The 24022-nt window shown below is 38.1% G+C and overlaps 2 protein-coding genes across 3 annotated transcripts in view; both read right to left on the bottom strand.

Annotated features, from left to right (window-relative positions):
• The window catches only part of LOC144372678 (transport and Golgi organization protein 1 homolog), a 58330-nt gene extending 43319 nt beyond the window's left edge, over positions 1 to 15011 (bottom strand). For both annotated transcript variants that reach the window (XM_078035976.1, XM_078035979.1), the window contains exons 1-3: positions 14906 to 15011; positions 13963 to 14116; positions 10439 to 10604 (exon numbers count right to left, since the gene is read on the bottom strand). In XM_078035976.1, coding sequence (XP_077892102.1) covers positions 10439 to 10604; positions 13963 to 14028 — 232 coding nt within the window. In that variant the 5' untranslated portion in view covers positions 14029 to 14116; positions 14906 to 15011. The remainder of the gene's footprint in view (positions 1 to 10438; positions 10605 to 13962; positions 14117 to 14905) is intronic.
• The window catches only part of LOC144372679 (tRNA (32-2'-O)-methyltransferase regulator THADA-like), a 71307-nt gene continuing 62198 nt past the window's right edge, over positions 14914 to 24022 (bottom strand). The window contains exon 5 of the mRNA XM_078035980.1: positions 14914 to 15020. Within this exon, the coding sequence (XP_077892106.1) occupies positions 14972 to 15020 (49 nt within the window). The 3' untranslated portion in view covers positions 14914 to 14971. The remainder of the gene's footprint in view (positions 15021 to 24022) is intronic.

The following is a 24022-nucleotide window of genomic DNA, read 5'->3' as shown; positions in this document are numbered from 1 at the left end:
TTAAAATGCTCCCCTGCAATACCACCCCTTCATATAACACCTTTCCTGTACCATCACATTTTGAAGAGAAAACAGTATTACAGCAAAGCTCAGTTTTAATTTAACGTAACATTTGTAAAATGACTTTTTAAAATCTTTGGCCTTCAGAGCCCTTATTCTTATTTTACAACATTAAAAATGCTGCTGTAGTAACTAGTGTTTGGGAGAGAATATCACTCTTCTAGAACCATGAACAGACAGAATTTTAATACAGTAACTTCCAAATTGTAACTTGTAGTGCACATGACAGGGAGGTTTGGATAAACACAGAGAAGAATATGCCTATTTCAGACAATCTACTTCAAGTAAAATAAAAAAAAAAGAATTCACAGATACCTATCAGCTACTACTTCAGGTTCTAACAGTGTCATGAATCTGAGAAACAAACGATTCACAAACTATAAATTTACTGGGATGAGTAATTAAAAGACCAGGTGGTTGATAACAGTATATTCAAACCCAATCCACAGTCTGAATAGAAAAACCAGTATTAAAATCATGAAGGCATTCCCTGAACAACAAAGGCCAAATGTTGGGTGACAATGTCACTAAAACCTCATTGACACACTAAAAAGAAGTTACATGCAAAATTAAACAATGTGTGCCATGCATAATTTATTAGCTTTGAACTCTTGATCCTCCTGCCTTATCCTCCCGAGTCGATGGGATTATAGGCATGTAGAATATCATTAAATTTTGCCAGAATGCAAAGAAGATAGAAAAATGAGAACCACAAGAGAAAATGTCACATATAAAAAAAGTTCCGTGAACTGACAGGATTAGCAGAAAAAAAATTTAAAAAGTTTTTATAACTAATTTCAAGGAATTAAAGAAAAGCTTAATCATAATGAATAAGTAGATATGGGTGTCAACATATAAATGAAAATTTTTTTAAAAGAAATAAAAAGTATAGTATTTGAAATGAAAAATTCATGAAACAAATCTATCATCAGATTTTATAGTGCAAAAACAGCAAAAAGTTAACTTGGAGATAGACCAATAAAAATTATCTGGTCTAAAAATCAGAAAGAAAAAAAATAGAGACTTGGTTACTATCAGGACAAAGTGACCTAACATACATATAATTAGATTTCTAGAAGAATAGAGGCATAAATTGTACAGAAAAAATATTTAAGACAATGATGGCTAAAATTATCTCAAATTAACAAAAAAGATGTTAACAGATTTAGGAAACTCAGTGAATACTAAAGTTAGTTACAAAGCAAATCACATCTAGATGCATCAGAGTCAACTGTAAATAATCAATTAGGAGGAAAAAGGTCTTGAAGGCAATTAGAAAAAAGTGGTGTGTTACGCATAGGTAAAAATGACTAAAATGATAGCTGACTTCTTATCAGAAATGAGAGATTTAAGTTAACGGAAAGGTTTAAGGTGCTAGAAGACAAAAACTGCTAATCCAGGATAAGTACTCTTCAAAACTGAAAGCAGAATAGACATTTTCAAATAAATAAAAAGTAAGAAAATTCAATACCAATAGATCTCTACTATTAACAATGCTAAAAGAACCTCTTCAGGATAAAAGGAGATGATCCATCAAGTAGAAACAGATGCACTGTGTGTTTTAGTTTACTGTGTAATAAACTTAATGGTTTAAAATAAAAATTCTTTGTTATTTCTCCTTATTCTATGATTTGGCTTTACGTAACCTGATGGGTCCTTTGCTCTAGGTATTTATTAGTGCTTATGTGGTTTCCTTTAGCAGGGATTGTTTAACCAAAGGTAGAACTGACAAAATAGCTTTGTTTACATGTCTGCTAGCTCAACTGGTTGGGTCAGGCTTATCTCCTCAAATGCTTTTAGTCATTCAGTCATTCTAAAATTTTTTATTTGTTGATTAGATTTCTAGAGGATAAAAGTAGAAGGTATATACCTTCCCAAGGTGTTAGGTCTAGGATTGGCATGGCATCACTTTCACCAAAAATATATTTTGTTCATTAAAACAAGACAAAAGACCAGCCCAGACTCAGTGGGTGGGAAAATAGATATTACTTCATAATGAGAGAAGCAACATGATACAGGAATGTGGAAAATTTGGGGTAGATATTTTTAAAGACAATGCACCATAAACAGAAATGAAAAGTACTAGAAATACTAAAATGTAGGTAAATATAAAAGGCAATATGTATACATATTTATTCTTTTAATTTCTTGGAAACATGACTAAGGTAAAAAACATAGGGTATACAGCTGTAATATGTATGACGACAAAGCACAAAGGACTTGGGGAGATGTGAGAAAGTATCACAATTTAAATTATGAAAACTGTGATAAATTAAAGAATGCATTTCATAATTCCTGGAAACATTGCTAAAACAATAATGTAAAGCAATAAAGCTAAACGCTAATGGATAAATTAAATAAAATTTAATTTTTATTTAATGTAATTTTATTTAATTACATTAAATAAAAATATGAATAGAACGAAAACAAGAAATAGATAAAAATACATCATGAATAGTAAGCCAAGAAGAATGTAGAGGCTATACTAACATCAGATGAATTTAATTCAAGATAAAGAGTTTTATAAGAGATAAGACATTTCATAATACCATAATGTGTTTTTAAGAACACAGAAACATGACACCATACAACCAAACATTTATATGCCCCAAATATATGAAAGCTGACAAAACTGAAGAGACAAATCTATACTTTGAATTTTTAACACCCTTTTAACAACTGATAGTAACACTATAAAAAAAAAATCACTAATGATACACAAGAGTCTGAACAAAACTATCAACCACCTTAACCTTATTGACATTGACTGACAATGCCCAACAACTCCAGAATATATATTCTTTTCTAGTCCTCATGGAAACTTGCAAGATAGGTTATATTCTTGGCAAAAAATTTTAAATATTGAATTTCAGTTTTTTTGCTGATCACAGTAGAAATAAATGGGGTATTCTTTAATAAAACTGGTCATTAAATAAAAGCCCTACAAATCATCAATAAACAGTGTTTTAGTTATCTATTGTTATATTTTTAAAAATTCCAAAATTTAGTGGCTTTAAAAAATAACCATTTGCCGGGAGTGGTGGTGCACACCTGTAATTCCAGTGGCTCAGGAGGCTGAGGTAGGAGGATCGAGAGTTCAAAGCCAGCCTCAGTAATGGCGAGGCACTAAGCAACTCAGTGACACCCTGTCTCTAAATAAAATACAAAATAGGGCTAGGGATGTGGCTCAGTGGTCGAGAGCCTCTGAGTTCAATCCCCACTACCAAACAAACAACCATTTTATTTCTCATAATTTTGTAAGTCAAGACGTTAACCAAGGTTCTGCTCCAGTGTCACCTAGGCTCACCCATAGAGCACACGCCTGATTTAGACTACAAGGTCTGAGATGGCTTTGTATGTCTGGAACTAAGGTGCTGACTGTTGGCTTTATGTAGTCTCCCTTTCCATGTGGTCTTTCATATGTCAGGGGCTTTCTTCAAATGGACTCTCCCTCCAGCAAGATAGCCTGGGCTTCTTTACAGTGTGGCACAGGGTACCACAGAGAAGAAAAAATGAGTTTGTGCCTTTAAAGGATACAGTCAGTCCTTCCTCAAGTCTCAATCTTGGGTAGGATCTTGGTCCATGCATTTTGGGGGAATTTATAGTTGGATGACATTTTAATCTACATTACTATGTGAAATGTCTTTGTTTTCATGATTTCATTTTTGCTACATTGTTTCTTTTCCATACAATTAACTACAATATAGGATAATCTATTGACGATAATGTCTCTTCATTTGGTTGTGTGAAGCTTTCTCTATAATAATTTTTATAGAAAAAACTTATGGGAATAATATTCTCTAAATGACAATTTCCTGATTTAAAAACATATAATTTGTAGCCAGTACAATAGTGCATGCCTATAATCCTAGCTACTCAGGAGGTTGACAAGTAGGAGAATGGTAAGTTTGAGGAGAGCCTGGGCAACTTGGTGAGACTCTGTCTCAAGAAAAATAAAAACAAAACAAACATTAATGACTGCAGATGTAGCTCAGTGGTAGAGCACTCCTCAGTTCAATCCTCAGTGCTGGGGGTTAAAAAAGGTCATTCATCACTATACTAAGACACTCCTTAGAGAAAAGTAATTGCAAGAACATTGTTCTCCTTCCTTGGGATATGTTTTTATTTTTTTTCTAGATTGGAATCTAGAAAGCCTTTTGTGTGCTTTGTGCTCTCATTATGGTTATGTGGCTTTTTAAACCTTGTTCATGCCATTGGATGTAATATCAGATTTTGGGGTTTTTTTGGTGATGCTGGGGATTGAACCCAGAGCCTTGTGCGTGTGAGGCAAGTACTCTTCCAACAAAGCTATATCCCCAGCCCCAGTGGATTTTTTTTTTTTTTGGAGGGGAATCTCTTCTCAACACATTTTGTGCCAGATTGTACTTGAGAAAGGGAAGTGATATGTACAGCATGGAACGATATTAGTTTCTGATTTTCCCACTTTTTAAAATCTTTTTAAAAAATTATTTATTTTTAATTCTAATTTGTTATATATGACAGCAGAATGCACTATAATTCATATTACACATATGGTACACAATTTTTCATATTTCTGGTTGTATACAGAGTCACATCAGTTGTGTCTTTTTTGAAGAGAGAGAGAGGGGGGGAGAGGGAGAGGGAGAGGGAGAGGGAGGGAGGAAGGGGAGAGATTTTTAAATATTTATTTTTTAGTTCTCGGCGGACACAACATCTTTTTTTGTATGTGGTGTTGAGCATCGAACCCGGGCTGCATGCATGCCAGGCAAGCGCGCTACTGCTTGAGCCACATCCCCAGCCCCTAGTTGTGTCTTTATATGTGTACTTAGGGTAATGATGGTAATCTCATTCCACTGTCTTTTCTATCTACTATTTAGATGTATTTGAGAACTTTAAGAAAAATCAGAAATACTCTTTCCTATTTTCATGAAATCATGAATTTTTAGCCATATAAAATCTGTCCTGATGGGTTTTGGTTATATTTTTATACCTCATGAAAAGAGAAGAAATGTTTGCCAGGACAAGCCTCTAAACTGGAAGCTAATAGCCATGTTATCTTGTGTGCTTTCTTCCTCCACATCATCACTTAGGTTTGAGTGAGGCCAAGAACTAATGACACAAAGAACAGAAGGAACTTTTCTTGTGATTACTGTATATTGTTTAAAGACAGCAAAGAATCAACTATTTGTAGCATTTTGAAAAATCCACATATAAATTTATACTAGACTTTAAAATTTCTTCTTTGATACTCTGGTTCTACTCAAATGGTCCACTCTCAGAGGGGAAATTCAGAGAATCCTGGGAGAGTCATTATTTGTGAAGTCATAGTTATGAACAAAATCCTTTCTTGCAAAGACTTTCAAGCTGCCTCCCTTTAGCTTTCACTCATTTGTGCTGGTTGATACCTGATGCTATTTAAAAAAAATCTGATCCTTATCTTACACATCCCTCTCACAAATATTGTAGAAGTACATTGTGATCCCATGAATCTTTGTCCATGGCCATCTTTCCCAGAATTCCCCAACTGTCTCTCATTTCACAAGGTTTAATCAACCTCCTTCCATCCTATTTCATATAAAGTAATCAACTTTCCTTATAAAAGCTGACAGCACTTGGGTCCCCAGAACAATCCTTGTTGAGAAGGAAAAAAAGAAATTCATGACCAAATAGTAGAGAAGGCAGCCGAGTCACTTAAAAGCTAAAATTGTAATAAAAGAGAAAAGAATGATCAAGGAACCAATTAAAAGACTATTCATGTATTTTTCTCCTAAGAACCATCAGCCATGCTTCCGTTTGCACAGGACGTTGGAAAGCGAAGCAAAATCCAAAGGACCACCAGGAAAAGTAACATCTTACTCCCCTAGTCCAGCTGCTGACCCCTCTCCACAATCTCTATTTGCAATGGAAATCTTACACCTTCTGGATGAGACAGAATGATGTAAATCGCTGGCCAAACAAATGAAAAGGCAGCAGCCTATTGTTAGTTCCTGGTTCACTTCCATTAACCAGTACCGGCTCAAGGGGCAGGCAACTCCATTTCCACCTTCAAAGGAGGAGTTGGGCGGGGCTAGGTTTTGCGCATGCTCCCAAGGCAGGTTTCTGGGCATGCTCACCTTACCATATAACTGTGCTTTTTAAAAAACTTGGCATTAAAGATAAAGCAACCTTACTTTATACTTAATTGTGAATGGGCTGCTCTAACTACTCCTCTTTCATATTCATTTGTTATTTTTAACCATGCTTTATGTCTTCACTCTGTTTCGAAGAGGCAGCTGGAGCCCACAGGTCTAGACCCTCATCTGGGTCCTGTCAGAGGAACCATCTACCACAAAGAGAATCAAGACAGTCATCGAAGACAACATTCCAAATTTTTATCCAAGTAGAGAATCCAACAGTTAAACTGTCTGCAAAAATGTAATTTTTTTTTGTAGGTAGACTGAGATATATAATTATCTTTCTGAAAACACTGCAATTTTATTTTGTTCTAGTAAATAAAGTCAATCTAGATGAGTACAGAAAAGGGTGGAAACTTGGTACTAAGATAATCAAATACAACTTAAAAATATGACCACACACATCTATTTTTTCTCTCACCCAAAACAGCTAAAGGACAATACACAGATTTCTAAAAAGATATATGAGGCAATGGTAGATGAAACAGTGCACGAATTCTTTGGAAGATAAAAAGTGGATAAGAAGAGGACAACAGATTCAAAAGAGCTGTGGAACCAAAACACTGGTATCTAGCTGGGGCTGACTGCAGGAACTGAAACCCTTTCAGTTCTCCAAAAACTCAGATGCACAAGCACAGGCACCACAGTATGGAGGAACTGAGAGGATCCGCACACCAAACACCAAGAGCACCATGTGCCCTCAGCTCCCTGTCTTTCCAATTTAAACCACCAATTTCACTGTAATGGTATAGGACTCGTCTTAGGATACAATGAGTTGTCCAGTGAAATCTTTAAATCTGACTCCCCCAGTGCAAAAGCTGGCTTGCCAACCAGTGCTGTCGGCATGAGGCCCAAAGGCCACCCACCTGTTCACAACAGAGCTGCCTGTCAGCTTTGGGGAATTTCACCAGCACGATGATCAGAGGACACCAGATGTTTCAGATAAACTGCTAACAAGAATGAAAGACTCCAAAACAAAACTTTTAAAAAGAGGAGGAAGAAGAAAAAGCAAATAGAGGAAAAAGAGATAATACAGTCGGCAGGGTAACACTTTCTGAAAAGATATAATAAATATCCTCCCTGAGATATATTTTAAAAAGCTATAATAAATGTCCTCGGGGAGGATATTATATCCTTGAAATGGGAATAGGATACGATTAAAACAACAAGCTGAGAACAAGAAAAAGTTCTTGAAGAATATAAATTCCTTTTAAGAAGGGAATGTGTAGATCTTTCCATCTTTTAAGATCTTCTTTGATTTCTCTCTTTAGGGTTCTGTAGTTTTCATTGTATAGATCTTTGACTTCTTTCATTGATTCTCAAGTATCATTTTTTTTTTAGGTTATTGTGAATGGAGTAGTTTTCCTTCCTTCTCAGAGGCTTTGTCACTGATATACAGAAATACCTTTGATTTATGGGTATTGATTTATATCCTGCTCCTTTGCTGAATTCATTTACTATTTCTGGAAAGATCGACCTTGTTCTTGGATAGGCAGAATTAATATTATCAAAATGACCATACTACCAAAAGCGCTATATAGATTTAATGCAATTCCAATCAAAATCTCAATGGCATTCCTCATAGAAATAGAAAAAGCAATCATGAAATTCATCTGGAAAAATAAGAGACCAAGAATAGCTAAAGAAATCCTTAGCAGGAAGAGTGAAGCAGGGAGTATCACTCTATGAGACCTTAAACTATACTACACAGAAATAGTAACAAAAAACAGCATGGTTTCAGCACTAAAACAGACTGGTAGACCAATGGTACAGAATAGAGGACACAGAGACTAACCCACAAAATTACAATCATCTTATTTTAGACAAAGGTGCCAAAAACATGCACTGGAGAAAAGATAGCATTTTCAACAAATGGTGCTGGGAAAACTGGAAATCCATATGCTACAAAATGAAATTAAACTCATAACTCTCACCATGCACAAAACTTAACTCAAAATGGATCAAGGACCTAGGAATTAAGCCAGAGACTCTTCGTCTAATAGAAGAAAAAAGTAGGCCCTAAACTTCATCATGTGGGTTAGGCCACAACTTCCTTAATAAGACCCCAATGGCACAAGAATTAAAACCAGGAATCAATAAATGGGATGGATTCAAACTAAAAAGTTTTTTTGTCAGCAAAAGAAAACAATCCGTGAGGTGAACAGAGAGCCTACATCCTGGGAGAAAATTTTTACCCCTCACACATCAGATATAGCACTAATCTCTAGGGTATATAAAAAACCTCAAAAGCTAAACACCAAAAAAAAAAATAACCCAATCAATAAATGGGCCAAGGACCTGAACAGACACTTCTCAGAAGATAATATACAATCAGTCAACAAATACATGAAAAAATGTTCATCATTACTAGCTATTAGAGAAATGCAAATCAAAACCACTCTAAGATTTCATCTCACTCGTCAGAATGGCAGCTATTATAGATACAAACCACAATAAGTGTTGGCGAGGATGTGGGAGAAAAAGGCACTCATACACTGCTAATAGGACTGCAAATTGGTGCAGCCAATATGGAAAGCAGTATGGAGATTACTTGGAAAATTGAGAATGGAACCACCATCTGACCCAGCTGTCCATCTCCTCAATCTATATCCAAAGGACTTAAAAACAGTATACTACAGGACACAGATGCATCAATGTTTACAGCAGCACAATTCACAATAGCTAAACTGTGGGACCAACCTAGATGCCCTTCAATAGATGAATGGATTAAAAACTGTGGGGTGTGTGTGTGTGTATGTATACACACACATACACACACACACATACAATGGAATATTACTCAGCAATAGAAGAAAATAAAATCATGGCATTTGCAGGTAAATGGATGGAGTTAGAAAAGATAATGCTAAGTTAGCCAATCCCCAAAAACCAAATGCTGAATGTTTCATTTGATATAAGGAGGCTGATTCATAGTGGGATAGAGAGTGGGAGATGGGAGGAACAACAAGCTCTAGATAGGGCAGAGGGGTTGGAGGAGAAGGGAGGAGGCATGAGGTTATTAATGATGGTGGAATGTGATAATTATTATCCAAAGTAAAGGTTTGAATACAGGGACTGGGTGTGAATATACTGTGTATGCAATCAGAGATATGAAAAATTGTGCTCTATATGTATAAGAATTATAATGCTTTCTGCTGTCATATATGAATAAAAATTTTTAAAAAGGTCAGTAAAACCCTCTCACACCAGCCCATATTGACCCCTCTTGCTGATACAGGAGAACAGTCATTTTAAAAATAATCATGAGGAAAAAAAAAACCCTTTCAAGTCTGAAATTCAAATATTTCAGAACAGAAAATGGACAAAAAGATAAATATTGGGGCTAGGGTTGTAGTTCAGTGGCAGAGTGCTTACTCAGCATGTGTGAGGCACTGGGCTCGATCCTTAGCCACCACATTAAAAAAAAAAAAATAAGGGCATGCTGTCTATCTACAACTATATATATATATATATATATATATATATATATATATATATATATATATATATATATATAGAGAGAGAGAGAGAGAGAGAGAGAGAGAGAAGGGGGGGGGGACACCAAATTTGAGAAAAAAGAAAAAGGAAGACAAAATGATCTCCTACACCTCATGGGTCTTTTTTTTTAATATGTATTTTTTTAGTTGAAGTTGGACACAATGCCTTTATTTTTACTTTTGTTTTTATGTGGTGCTGAGGATTGAACCCAGGCCCTTGCACGTGCGAGGTGAGTGCTCTACCGCTGAGCCACCACCCCAGCCCCCCACCTCATGGGTCTTAAACGACCTAAAGCACATGACATAGTCAGTACTGTTGATGAACACAATAAATGTCCATAAATATCAGTTGCAATTTAAAAAACATTCTACTATTGAGAAGAGGAATCACTGTGCAAAGCACCACCATAAAGATAGGAGGTTTACCAAATAAACTCCAGAGAGGATGTCTGCGTCAAGGGAGAAAAGGTTCAAATTTAATCCTTGAGACTGACAGGACCATAAACATTAATATCATCACTTGGATTCAAAGTCCAGCTTCAAGGGAACAAGGATTACTCTGGTAGTTCTTGGACCAGGAAGCCGTAAGAATGTCATCAGATGACTACAGGGCTGGGTAGGAAAGAAAGGTCCCAGAGCAGGACACAGGACTTCCTGTGGGGACGCATCTCACTCACACCCTACCTTGAGGTGATGAAGTCACTGGCTCACCTAACCCCAACTCACTTCCTTCCTCCTGTTCTCTGATCCCTCCTCCAGCTGCAGGCAGGGCATCAGAGGCCCACTGGCTATTCTCTGTCTCTCCCAGGATGGACTCCAGGTCTTCCTTCTCCAGGGTGCTCCCCTCAGAGGACAGCAGTTTATCCAAGCCAAATTTCAGTATGTCACTCAACTTGAATGAAGAAAACGAGAGATCCAGTTAGTTCTCATGAAAACACAGATGAGGATGTGTGACTTGCTAAGTGTCTAAATGATACCAGGTAATTCTTTCCCTGATGGACTTTCTTCTCTTCCATCACAAATGACACCTGCCAGGCTGTTTTGAAGTTGGATGAGGAATAAGCAGAGAGGTGATAAATGATGATCAGAGATGTTGACTTTGACAATTATTTACAATACCAAAAAAAATTTGGGCCTCCAATTTTTTTGAGGAGTGGGGGCAGATAAAATGATTCCAGCATCTTCTATAGCACTTCTCACCAGCATTTTTTACAGGCACTTCCAGCAGTCCTGAGAGAACTCAGAGAACCTGTTGGCTACCTTCTTACCTCTCCCACTGCCAAACTCTTATAAAGAGAAGGTGCCACTGAATACCTCATCTCACCATGAGCTGCCACCTGTCCTTGCCAAGCCGCTTTGCTACTACAGTGGTTTATGGGACCCACTTTGGCAAAACCATAACCACCCTGATCACCAGACCCAAAAGCCCTTTCTCAATTTCAATCTCCCTGGATAGTCCTGTGGCACTCCCCATCCTGCCCTCTTGCTCCCCCTAGGGGATATACTCAGCCTACTTCCTATGGCTAGAGGAACCAGAATCTTAGATAGTGTTACCTGGCTTTCATTTGCTACTTGCAACTCTCCACCTCCCTAAGTACTATCTCTTAGGAATTCTGAACCAATTGGGATCCACATCATGGGACTTCATTTTCATTTTGCCCTTTTAGATTTGGTTAATTATCTCTAGATTGCCTATTCTGTAACTTAGAAACTTTAGCTTGAAAATACCCGAGATGAAAACTATGACAAAAACTAAGCAAAACCATACCTGTTATATTTATATTTAACTTTGGTGTACATATATATAACCAAGCCATTTGGCTTTGGCATTTAGTACCCAAAACAGAAGAAAGCCAAGTATTTATGATGAGGCTCAGTCCATACTGGGACCCTTCCCTCTTCCACTCCTTGGACTATGTCTCCTGGCTTCCCTCGTTAATGCTCACTCACAACATGTCTTTAAGGAACTACCCATTTTTTAAATGAAAACCACTTTATTATAGTAACTAAGAGCATGTAGTTGGAAGTTAAAGAGTGCTCGGATTAGAGTCATGAATCTGATGTTTGGAAAATTTCTTAAGATGGAGGTAAAGACCACATCTATCTCATTTTTTTGTTATTCTTCTTCTAAAACAACTGGAAGAAGTGCACGTCACACAATGCTTAGCACACAGTAAGCATTCAATAAGTGTTCACCGCATCTTTATCTGTTCTCTGTTTCTGTTGTGTTCTCCTTCTAAAACAAGGAACCTGCTTTCCTTTTTCAGGACTTCACTGCTCTATACTGCTTAGATTTATCAAACCAGAACCACGTCTTTTACTATTAGATTCTTTTAATAACTTAAAAAAATGTCCTGCTGTATTTTGAGACAAGGCAGTGAGTTATCACCCTTGTTCCTGGCAACCATAAATAACTCACAGTCTGGTGGGGAGGAAAGAATCAAGACAGAACCAGAGTGTGATTTCTTGCCATGGCTTGGGCAGGAAGTCCCACCGAGGTCCTCTCCACCAGCCCATAGTTTGTACTGACCCCAGGATCTGGTCCCATGGCAGAGTTTTTGCCTGTGCATTTCACAATGATGTGCTAGCAGCCAATGCCACAGGTAAACCCCTGACTGAATGCCTGGAGCTCCCTCCACTGGGGAAGCATCTCCTCTAACTCCTGACGCCTGTGCCTTCACAACAGCCCATGATGAGCTCCTCTCCCAAGGTCCTGTGAAGAAGTATATTTAGACACCTACAGTGTACACGCACCTCTCTCTCAAGCTTTCACCTTCCATTTGAAATTGCCTCTTCAATAGTGTGAAAATAAAATGCACAGCCTGCCCGGCCACCATGACAGATGAGCATGCAGAAGACTCAAAACACAAAAGGCCAAAGACTCCAGTTACTCTCTAAGATAAACTAAAGTCAAGCAAACAAACAAAACCTAGGGTTCTTCTTTCGAGTTCTAGTACCCCCAAATCTGTGACCCTTTCCTGCAGGTGAGTGACTCCCTAACAAAAACAGCACCTTCCCTGTCTGTAATGCTGATGTGTAAAGATACAGATGTGAGAAAACTGCCATTTTTAAACTCATGCTTGGGCTAGTTGTAAATTTGATGATTCTGCTTGTAATACTGTGTAATTTTTTCCCTTTCATATACCTCTTGAATTTTTTGTTTGATAAGCTGATCCTTTTAAAGCCTGTTTTTTCTTGCAAATTTTTCTAATTCCTTTCTTTTCTGAGTCTCCCTCTAACAATAATGTATATTGATTTTTACTACAAATTCTGTTGACTAAAGCCTACATTATCTTCATCTTTCTAATTTCTATCCTTGTCTTCCTACTTTCTACTCTCATCTTTCAGGCTTAAAGGCTTAAAGCCATCTTGGAACTTGCTCTCTCTCACTGCCTGCCTCAAAACAATAGCCAACTCCTGTCATTTCTCTGCAGTTTCCTACAGCAGACTTTCCCACAGCTACTACCTTTTCTCAGACATTTAGTACTCTCTTCATGCTTGAATCATACTAGATACTAGGGGTTGATCTCTCTGCATCTAATCCCTCAGAAGGACTTGGGGTATATTATAATATAGGTTCAATTTTATCTCAAAGGCTGCTGCTAAGGAATAACTCTAAACCTCCTACCAAAAGAGAGCTCTCTAGGATATTCTAAGCCAGCAATTGACTCCCATCTAATTTTTCTTCTTCAACAAATTAACTCTAGTGCTTTCATCCCTATATCCTATGGCATAATTTTGAATTCCTAATCTTGTTCACACATCTCTGAGTATGGAATGAGTACTGTAAGTCACTACTCAAAGCGTCTGGGATTAAGGAGTAGCTATGGAACTAATCATCACTGATTTAAAAAAAAGGAAGAAAAAAAAAGAACTTAAACAAATTCTCTCTGAGGTAACTCGTGGCACACTCACCTTTAGAAGCCATAAAGAGATTAGATCCTTGATGTTCAGTTACATGCTCAAAGTCATACATCCAGTAAGGGATAAGATGTGAATTTCAATCCAAGTTAGATGGTTTAAAGCTCATTCTCTTTATTCTATTTTCTCTGCCTTTAAATGCCACCCTCATTTTTAGCTTGTATGGCACCTTGCATGTAGTTAGGTACTGAGAGGGTAAGAATTAGGCCAATGAAAAAAATGTGTAATTTGCAACAATGGGTGGTTAATGCTGGTCCTTTTTATTTGCATTCTCATCCAAAGATAGTACTGGTTATAAATCATGAGACTCTAAAAGGAACACATTTTACCTGGAGGTCAGGATCAGCCAAAGGTTTCTGGGTTCCCAGAGTAAAATGGTCTCTTTCTATGATCATGTTGGTGAGCTGCAGTTTGGAGGCTGCTTTCCTATAAACTATTTCTTCCACAGTGTCTCGGCCAATCAGCCGGATCACTTTCACAGCCCTGTATGGGAGTCAAATGAGAGCAGTGTTAGCAGTCTGCAAAGCTGGGGAAAAAAGCATGCCAGGAAAATACACCCAAAAGGAAGCAAAACCAAATGCCACATTCAGGAAACAATGAAAAGGACACTGCTCATTGGGACCTGAGCATTTGTTAGAGAAATCTGGCCTCAAATTCTTCCTGAACTTTTCCCCAAAAGAGAAAGAGGAAGGAAGATGAAGTGACCACTATTGGGCCTTCATCTGTAGCCAGGATAACCCCTGGCAGGCATGTTACCTCAAGTCAAAAGGTAGCTGAACACAACTTTGTTTCCTCTTTGTGATACTGGGAACCCAACCTAGGAGAGCTTTACCATGAAGTTATAATCCTAGCCTTAAAAAAAAAAAGTTTTGAGACAGGGTTTAGGTAAGTTGCAAGGTTGGCTTTAAACTTGATCTTCCTGCTTGAGTCTCCCATGCTGATAATGATTACAGGCATGTGCACCCACTGGCTTTAACTTCATTTTTAAACTGAATTAGGATCTAACGTGAGAAACATGAACTAAATAAATTCTAAGTTTCTTCTAATCATTTTGGAATTTAACTGTTCTTTTCAACAAAGTGAGTCTGAACTGATCATGGGACCACTGATCCCCCAACATTGCTCTACAAGCCAGCAGCACAACGGGGTTCAAACCCAGTGGACTCTAACTCCAACGTGGCACTGTTGTCAGCACTACACGGTCCACCTTCCTCCCCAATCCACAGCTGCAAGCCAACAGAGCAGAAAGGTGCCAATGACTAACTCACTCACTTGTTCTGGCCAATTCAGTGAGCTCTGGCAGCTGCCCGAAAGTCATTTTGAGGATTAAAATCACTGTCAGAAAAAATAACAGCATCTGCTGCTTTTAAGTTCATGCCAACTCCACCTGAAAACCATACAAAAAAGGAGCATGATCAGCAACACACAAATAAGGAACTAGAAAACACACAAGGCAGGACTGGGTCCTACTGAAAATCTGAAATCAGTCCAACTGACTGGTTTCATCCTTCAAACTGAAATTTCTGCCCCAAACTTCAGGTTTTGACCACCATACAGTGGTCAAAAGTGCTACCTCACCTTTCATTGCGTGAACTGGGAAAATTTAATTATCAAATATAACAGAATGAGAGGTAAGCAGAAGAAAAGGATGCTTAAGTTAATTGCTCGAAGACATTTAATATTTGTTTGAAAACCTTGATTGGATTTTGCTTCAAACAGTCTGTGAATAAGGACACAAGTTCTTTCAGAAAACAGCTCCAAAAATAAGAGGTCTGGGGGCTGCAGTTGTAGCTCATACAATATGATAGGTCTTAGCTTAAGTAAGTTCTCTCAACTTTGTGATCTTTCATCCAATTTTAAAAAAATTACAGAAATGTCTTAGATGCCAAGGGCAAGGGTGGGAAAAAACAGAAGGTGTTAGACTCTACGGGGGAAAGGGGTAGATTCTCGACATTCTTCAAAGGAATTCTCAAGAAATTTTATTCTAAGAAGAAACTAGGAAGAAAGGAGAAAAAGGCACAGGTGGAAAACAGTTTGATTTTTTTTCCTGAAAGGGTAGGTGTATCAGGAAGCCTATGGGCACACAGTTTCAGGAAAGGGAAGAACCAGTCTCAGATCATACCATGGGAAGACGCTGAGAGCTAAGGTTCTAGAAGGAAACTAGAGAGTTCCCACTGGTCTTTGACTAGGTTCTGAACACACACCCATTTTCTTCTTATTTTTCCATTAAAATGGTGAAATGTTTCATTTGTAAATGGCAAACACAGTAAAATGTTTGCTTTGGCATATGAGGGAAGAAAACTTCATTTGACAAAGAAAAGAAAATACTTTGAAAATGCTTTGAGATTTAATTAGCAAGTGATCTCACTCAGCACAGCACAGTCATTTGTCAGAAGCTTCCCTGGCTGTCCTTCCCCACCCCATCGCCACCCCTCCAATGCACACACTCTGTGTTATAGTGTGTTTTATGTTACCGAAAGGGCTCTTATATATAAATGTTTCCTTTCAAATACAAATAACTCTGACATGGTTACAGATGTTTAGTTTCCAATTAGCAGTAACCCTACACTCAAGAATGCCCCTCCTTTTGCTCCTGACCTTTTGCAAATGATGATTTCCCAAAGGAATCTGGCATCCATACAGGAGAAAGAATGGAAAGTGGGAAAAGTGCCAGAACTTTCTGCTTTCAGATACCCTATACTAGGGTACTCTCTAAACCCAATAACCAGGTTAAAAAGCAAAACAGAACTGCTCAAAAGGTAATGTAATTGCCAAAGAAGAAAGAAGCCATTTTTAAAGTAATATTTAATTAAATGACATTAATTATAAAGCAATGATTAAATGTAATTTCAAATTTCCTCCTAGTACAAATTGTTTAAATGGAAGGTTAGATGATAGTTGGATTTACATATATATATATACACTAAGCAAAAACACATTTCCAGGTTACCATTTTGCAAGCTATTGAGAGGAGGGAGCTGGAGTAGTGAGAAAATTTAGAACCTGTGACTACCAGGATAAAAAATTGGAACATCTGGGTTTTCACTCTGCTTTGGACACTGAGTTTTTTGAGTTGGCAAGTCCCAGTAACCTCTGAGTCTCAGTCCAGTTGAGAGGCGTGCAGTAATCTACATCCAGCCCTTTGATGTCCTCTCCAGGAAGCGCTCCAAGAAGGTACTTTGGAAACACAAAGTTGTTTCGATGCACTGTGCCCATGGCTTGCCAAGTGCTCACACTGCTAAACTGCTGGCCTCTAGGTAGCCCCAAAGAGAGATTTAAAATCATGGGGTAATTCTACACTGTTTTAAAAAGATATGATAATAAACTGATGACATGAAGACAAACAGGTTCTTTCTTTGTCCTCTATTAACAATGATGAAGAAGAGTTTCCAGCCTCTGTTTGTGCTGCACTGCTGGGGGTTGAACTCAGGACCTCACACCTGCCAGGCAAGTGCCACTGAGCAATATCCCCTGCCCATCTACAGCCTTTCTGAAAAAAAAGAATACCCTCCATCTCCCAGACTCCACTTCTTCTGTAAAGTAAAGCAAACAAATTGAGGTCTTGAAGGTCTTATAAACTTTTATCATTGTCTGAAAATCATTTCCTCAATAGCCCTGTGTGTACTCTAAGACCGTTCTGGGCATCTACAAAGCCTACAAGACATGCAGATACTAATGCCTTTCAACTTCTAGTCTCTCACTCCAATAAATTCATTCCATGTTCACTTTATGTATTTATTTAAGATGTGGTTTTGCTATGTTGCCCAGTTTGGCCTTGACCTTCTGGGCTCAAGTGATCCTCTTGCCTCTAGCTGGGAACACAGGCCTGTGCAACCACACCTGGCCCAATGTTCATTTTAATCACATATTTGTTATCCTGGCATTGTGTGACAAGAAAAATGATGTATTTTTAATTACAATACTTGTATTCTGCAATTGTATAGTTCTTGGCAGTTTATGAGATGCCTGTATACCTGTAATCTCTTTACTATGCAACATTCCTGTAGGACAAGAGGGAATTAACAGGTGAAAAATAAGATAAAACTCAGGAAGGTTAGGTAGACCCCCTGCCAGGATGTGTAAGCAGCAGTGCCCAGGACAGAATTGTGATCCATGGCTCCAAGGGAGAGTTCCTTGGCTACCCTAAGCTGTTGTTCACAACAGGAAGTTAAGGAAGCATAAAAGTATCTACCAGATATAAAAACACACGCTCATGCCAGGGGCAGTGGCACTAATCTATAATCCCAGCAGCTTGGGAGGCTGAGGCAGGAGGATCCAAGTTCAAAGCCAGCCTCATCAACAGCAAGGGACTAAGCAACTCAGTGAGACCCTGTCTCTAAATAAAATACAAAATAGGGCTGGGGATGTGACTCAGTGGTCGAGTGCCCCTGAGTTCAATCCACCTTCCCAAACACATACACACACATTCATTTACAAGAATATGGAAAATCTCCAAATAAGTTCAGTTTTTTATAAACATTTTCAGGATTATGAAAACACACTGGAGCCTAATATAAACTATGGACTTCCTCAAAAGAGAGACTTATGAACATGTATATGTACACACACACACACACACACACACACACACACACACACACACACACTTTCCCATATAGTTTATCCAGGTCAAGAATCCCCAGATTCTTTGGCACACACTGGATGGCCACACAGTGTGGCAGTCAGGTGTGTGCTCTATTTCATGTGATATAAAAATGGAATTAGGACACTGCTCACGGGGAACCACTAGCTCAGGGAATACATGCTGGTCACAAATCTGTGGTACCCACAGAGACACACATGCTATGGAGAAGGATAACAAAGGGAAGTGGGAGAGAGAGTTGGAATGGCTTTCTGGAGGAGAGAGTACCAAGGTATATATCATCCTTCCAACCTTTGTACCTAACACTTCAGATACCAGGCAAGTTTAGAATGCAGTATTCTGAGCACAGGAGAACTATTCTGCCGAGACCATTCTAATTTCCCCTTTCACAGGGCGCAGCGGAGTACTTATAAGGTGTTTCCCCTTGTACATTCACCCTTTGAATTGTTCCTTTCCTAAAGAATTCAAAGGTTAAGTGGCTGCAGAGCACCAAAAGTGTTTCTGCCCACCCAACCTATAGGGAGATCCGCTAAGTACCCACAGCAACCTCAGTCTTTGAAAGTCTTAGTTGGTTTCAGGCTCTAGCCAATATCCTCTTCAACTCTTCCTCACTAACATAATTATTAATGCTCCCCTGGTTCCTCCTTAATCCAAGACCCTACCTCCAGTGCTGAGCTTTGATTTTTAGGCTATACTCTCTATATAGTAGAGGTCCCCAAAGTTCAGATGATGATGGACAGGAGCCCCGACTTAATAAAAGTTAGCACTTTGGGAGCTGAGCTGAGTTCAAATAAGCTGTGTCTGACTACCCTCACGATACCTACTGAGGGAATTCAAGAATGCCTGACCATTAATATTTCTCATATGGTATGGCTGCCTGGTTTTGGAAAATGGTCACCCACTGGCAACCCACAATTGGGATTACCCTTTTGCTGAAGGTAGGGTAAGACTAAGCAGCCTCCTGGTCATACTGCTCATTTTGGTTTTTGTTTGTTTTTTAAAAAAACTTTCTTCCTATATTTATTTTGTCAAGCCAACTACCATTTAATCTGTAATTCCCTGAACACTTGCAATGAATGTCCTTTCACCCTTGCATCCTTGGGAAACATCTCATCTGAACTCTGCTAAGGAATGACCTCAGAGTCAATCACTGTGCAGGTACTGCACTTGAACAGTTGGCTTTCAGAGCAGGGGGGGACTCATCTACCTTTCCCACAGTATCCCTCGGGCCATCATGTCTACTAGAATGAAATGATCTTGAGAGCAGAAACAGGATCTTCATAGAGCACACAGGACAGGAGTCAAGAACATGTTCTGGAATCCAGCAGACCTAAGTTTAAATCCAAGTCCTACCACTTACTACTGTGTGACCCTGTACAAGTGAGTAAACTTTCTAAATTCTTCATATACCACATAGGGCCTTGTAAAAATTAAATGAGATAAAGCATGTAAAACACAATGCCTATCAGACAGTGATCAAAAAGTGGTAGCTATTATCAAATCTAGTAAGTGGAATAATGTGAAAACTTAAAACCTCCATTAACATATATACACTCTCTCTATTTTTCTCCAGTGTTCTGTCTCAACAACTGTCCAGGAAACAGCCCTGCCTGTACCAAAGAGGCTCTTCATGCTTACTACACCTACCCTTCTCCCTCCTCACCAAATGAGCTGCAACAAGGGGCAGGAAGCTGGGGTTTCTTTGGCACCTACTGACTATTCTCTGGGTTCAGAGTCCAAATCTATTTTCTGTTGATTCTGGTGATATTCCACCAGACTTCTTTTTCATGTGGTTTAAATATTGCACTGAGGAAAGCATGTGCTTTTAAAAGCATGTGTATATACATATACATGTATAAAAAAGAGAAATACTAAAAAAAAATAAGTTTGTATCTAGTGAATGTGAAAAGGCAGTCATTCTCTGTGTTTTGGTACTATTAACCATGTTGCAATTCCAGGCATCCCTAAAACCATTCTCTGCATTCTTGGAGAATACAGCAATGGTCAAGGTTGCCAGATTCTCTACTTGTCCTTCCTAGACCCATTTTCAAGTCATCAAAAGATCTACCACCACCTGAACTAATTGCTCCTTTCCTGTAACTCAAAAAAGTTGCATTTACTGTAATTGTGCACTCTGCACAGCTCATGAATTTATTTATTTAAATATATTTCTTAGAAAAGCAGTGGGTTCAGAACTTTTCAAGTTTGATTTTCTAAAGTCCTTCATTTGGGTATTAAGGGGAAAGTAAGAACAGTAGAGAGTACTGAGCTAAAAACTGTACATCTCCAGAAGTCTGAGTGGAAAGCCTTCTAGATCTAACAAACAAAATAAAGCAAAAATTATTATGCTTTTGGGGCTGGATTGTGTCTCAGTGGTAGAGCGCTTGCCTAGCACAGGTGGGACCTGGGTTCGATCCCCAGCACCACATAAAAATAAAGGCATTGTGTTGTGTCCATCTACACCTATAAAAATGAATATTAAAAAACAAAACAAAACAAAAAAAAACTATTATGCTTTTGAGGTAGAATGTTTAGTGTAAATCTCTGGACCTACCAAGTAGCTCAAAAGTAATACTGCTCTTTAAAAATTAAGACTCTTCATCATGTTAAAACCTTTCTAAAGTATACTTTTATGGCAGTGACATTTTATGCTGACAATAATAAGCCATGATAGAATATTTTAAAACTTCAGTGCATGATCAATTGGAACAAGCTAAACAGCAGCCTGGGCCTTAGCAGATGCATGATTTTGAGGCCACCTTGACTCTGGCTCTCAGTTACCAAGGCTTTTGTCCAGGCTGATCTGCCACAGAATATAAATTCTAGGCTATGAAAATGGGAGCTGCCAGGAGCTGGGGAGTGGTTTCCATCACCTTGATATATCTCTCTCTTTTTTAAAAATTAATTAATTTATTTTAGTTGGATATATATGACAGAAGAATGCATTTGGATTCATTGTACACAATTGCAACACAACTTCACATTTCTATGGTTATACATAATGTAGCAAGAACTGGGCACAGCACTCAGCCACATAATGTGGCAAGGACACAAGGTCACAGAGATAATGGCTGCTAGCATTCATGCCATTCCTTTTAGTGCAAGAAAATAAAGTAAGGGAATTTTTCCACCAAAGAAAGGGAAAGGTTTACAGTGTGGTAGTTATTTTTAAAAGCTTTTGGAAGAATGTGTTTTAATTATTTAGAATTACAGCCAGGGGCTGGGGGTGTAGCTCAGGAGGTAGAGCACTTGCCTAGTATGTGCAAGGCCATGGGTTTAATCCCCAGTATGGGGGCTGGATAAAAAGCCACAAAACAGAATTACAACCAGGTATAGTGAAACATACCTGTAATCCTATCTATTCAAGAGAATTATGCAGGAGGATAGCAAATTCAAGAGCAGCTGAGGGAACATAGAGAAACCTGTCTCAAGCTCAGTGGAAGAGCACTTGCCTAGTATGCCAAGGCTCTGGTTTCAACCCCCAGTACCCACCCCACACACAGAAAATCGGAATTACTAACATTCCTTCTCCTCCTTCTTCTTCCTTTTTCTTTGTGCAGAATTGGGAATTGAACCCAGGGGCACTCTACCACTGAGCTGCATCCCCAACACTCTTTGTTGTGTTGTTATTGTTGTTTTGCAGTAAGGGAGATTGAACCCAGGTATGTCTTACCTCTGAGCTACTCCCCTGCTCCTTTTTACTTTATATTTTGAGACAAGATCTCACCAAATAGCCCAGGTTGGCCTTGTACTTGTGAACTTCCCACCTCAACCTCCAGAGATCCTGAGATTATAGGCATGTGCCTAGCATGATGCCCACTGTGTCAAATATTTCTTAAATAAATGAAAGGATGCATGATTTCTGTATATTAACCCCTTATTACTTATTCTTATAAAAACAGAGATGAAGTATGAAAATTATGTTTCATTTAAATTTTTCATCATTTTTTGCCTAGACAACAACAAATGCAATTTTGAAAATAAATCCATTGGTTATCATGGGGTGATACTTTTAAGTATTTTATCCCACTTTTATACTCAGATAAACCCTATACAACAAGTACACAACATTATATAAATATATATTGGTTTTTCACTTTAGTGGGAACATGTACAAAATGATGAGTCCAAATAAAACATAACCACAACCAAATAAAAGGCCTTATACTGATTTCTTTCTGTCATGACTGTGGATGTGGAATCCTTTACAAGCAATTTAGCCCACTAATTCCAATGGTTAGAATTCGTATTTGCAGACCCCATTCACAATGAATTGACAGCCTAAATATGTTTTCTACCAATCCAATTAGTCTTTAACAAAACAAAGTCTTACAGCTTTATAAAGTACTACCTTTTAAAAGGCAAATCAGTCACAGGATTTTGAGCCAAAGGCATTTACCAAATTGTAATCTTTCTTCAAAATATAGAACCCATATCATACTGGGCTAGGTTCCACAAAGGATTTGGCAATGTCCCCTGCTGTCCTCTATCATCATTGATCACTTCAGGTCAAATTACCCTTCAGTCACTTGAAGTATCATATTTATTTAGAGAGAAGTTCAAAATGCCTGAATAAAAATCTTTAATATTTTTAATGACAAGCAAAGATAAACATAGGTCAGAATCTTCATGGGCTTAGGAAAAAATAATAAGTCATCAGCTTTAAGGGACTATTTTGGTCATGTGAAACCTTCTCATGAAGCAGAAACACATGGTTTCCTTTGTGTCTCTTTTAAGTGAGATTACTTTTGCAACATCCTAAAATTAAAATATTAGTATCTAACAATGTAGCCAGAGGCAAGTTACATAATGTCCTCTCATATTCCCTTCTGTAAAAGGTTATTTTAGGAGAAGTGATCTCTACAGTTTCCTTCAATAACAAGATCCTATAAATCAATGGGCATTTAAACAGTCCAGGCAGATGGCTATCTTTTTTTTTATTATTATTATTCTCACATATCTTCATGGTCTATCTTGACTTGTTCCATTGCTTAATCTCATAATAATATTGATGCTGATAATAAAAATTTTATGCCTAACACTAACCATACTCAATCTCCTTATAGTTGGAGCCAACATCCTCCAGTTTGGGCAATCTGTGGAGTTGGAGAACAAATAACCAGTGTTTTCTACATACAGGAAAATCTTTCATTAGCTCTACTGAAATCCTGTCATTAAAGCACCCCTGACTCTTCCCATCCAAGGGCCACAACAACCCAAGTCCTTTAATCACAGAAAACCTCCTCTCTAGAATCTAGTTAATTATTTTACCTCTACAGAGAGTTGAATTAATCTGTCCAATACCATCAGCAAAAACAATGATTGGTGCTACTGCTGGATGAGAGAAATTTGAGCATTTCTTTTAATATGATTGCTCTGTAGAGATTGCAATTGTTTTTGCTGAAGTTAATTAATGCCCCGAATGACCTTCCTCATATTTCGTAGCAACACTTCAAGCTAAAATCAGAAAGAATGACTTTTTAAAAATCATAAAGTACAGGAAAAGTCTTGAAAAATCCCAAGAAATTGCACTTTTTTTTGCCTGGAAAAAATAGCACAAAAGACCAAGGGATACTAAGATGTTAGCAAGAGACCCATCCCAGGGAAGATATCTTCTCTCAAATGAAAACTTCAGTTAGGTAAACTGAGTCATACTTCTGCATGCCTACAGTATCCCACTACAGCCAGCCCTTTTTAAAATAAGTCCAGGGAAAGTTTTACATCCTCCTTTGGTTGACCCATGCCCATGTTTAGACTGCCACAGTCAAAAAGTACTTCCTTCTGTG

The sequence above is a fragment of the Ictidomys tridecemlineatus genome, unplaced genomic scaffold (assembly GCF_052094955.1).
Source record: "Ictidomys tridecemlineatus isolate mIctTri1 unplaced genomic scaffold, mIctTri1.hap1 Scaffold_145, whole genome shotgun sequence".
Taxonomy (NCBI): domain Eukaryota; kingdom Metazoa; phylum Chordata; class Mammalia; order Rodentia; family Sciuridae; genus Ictidomys; species Ictidomys tridecemlineatus.
Note: the sequence above shows the minus strand (reverse complement) of the source record. Positions and strands in the feature narration are given on the sequence as shown.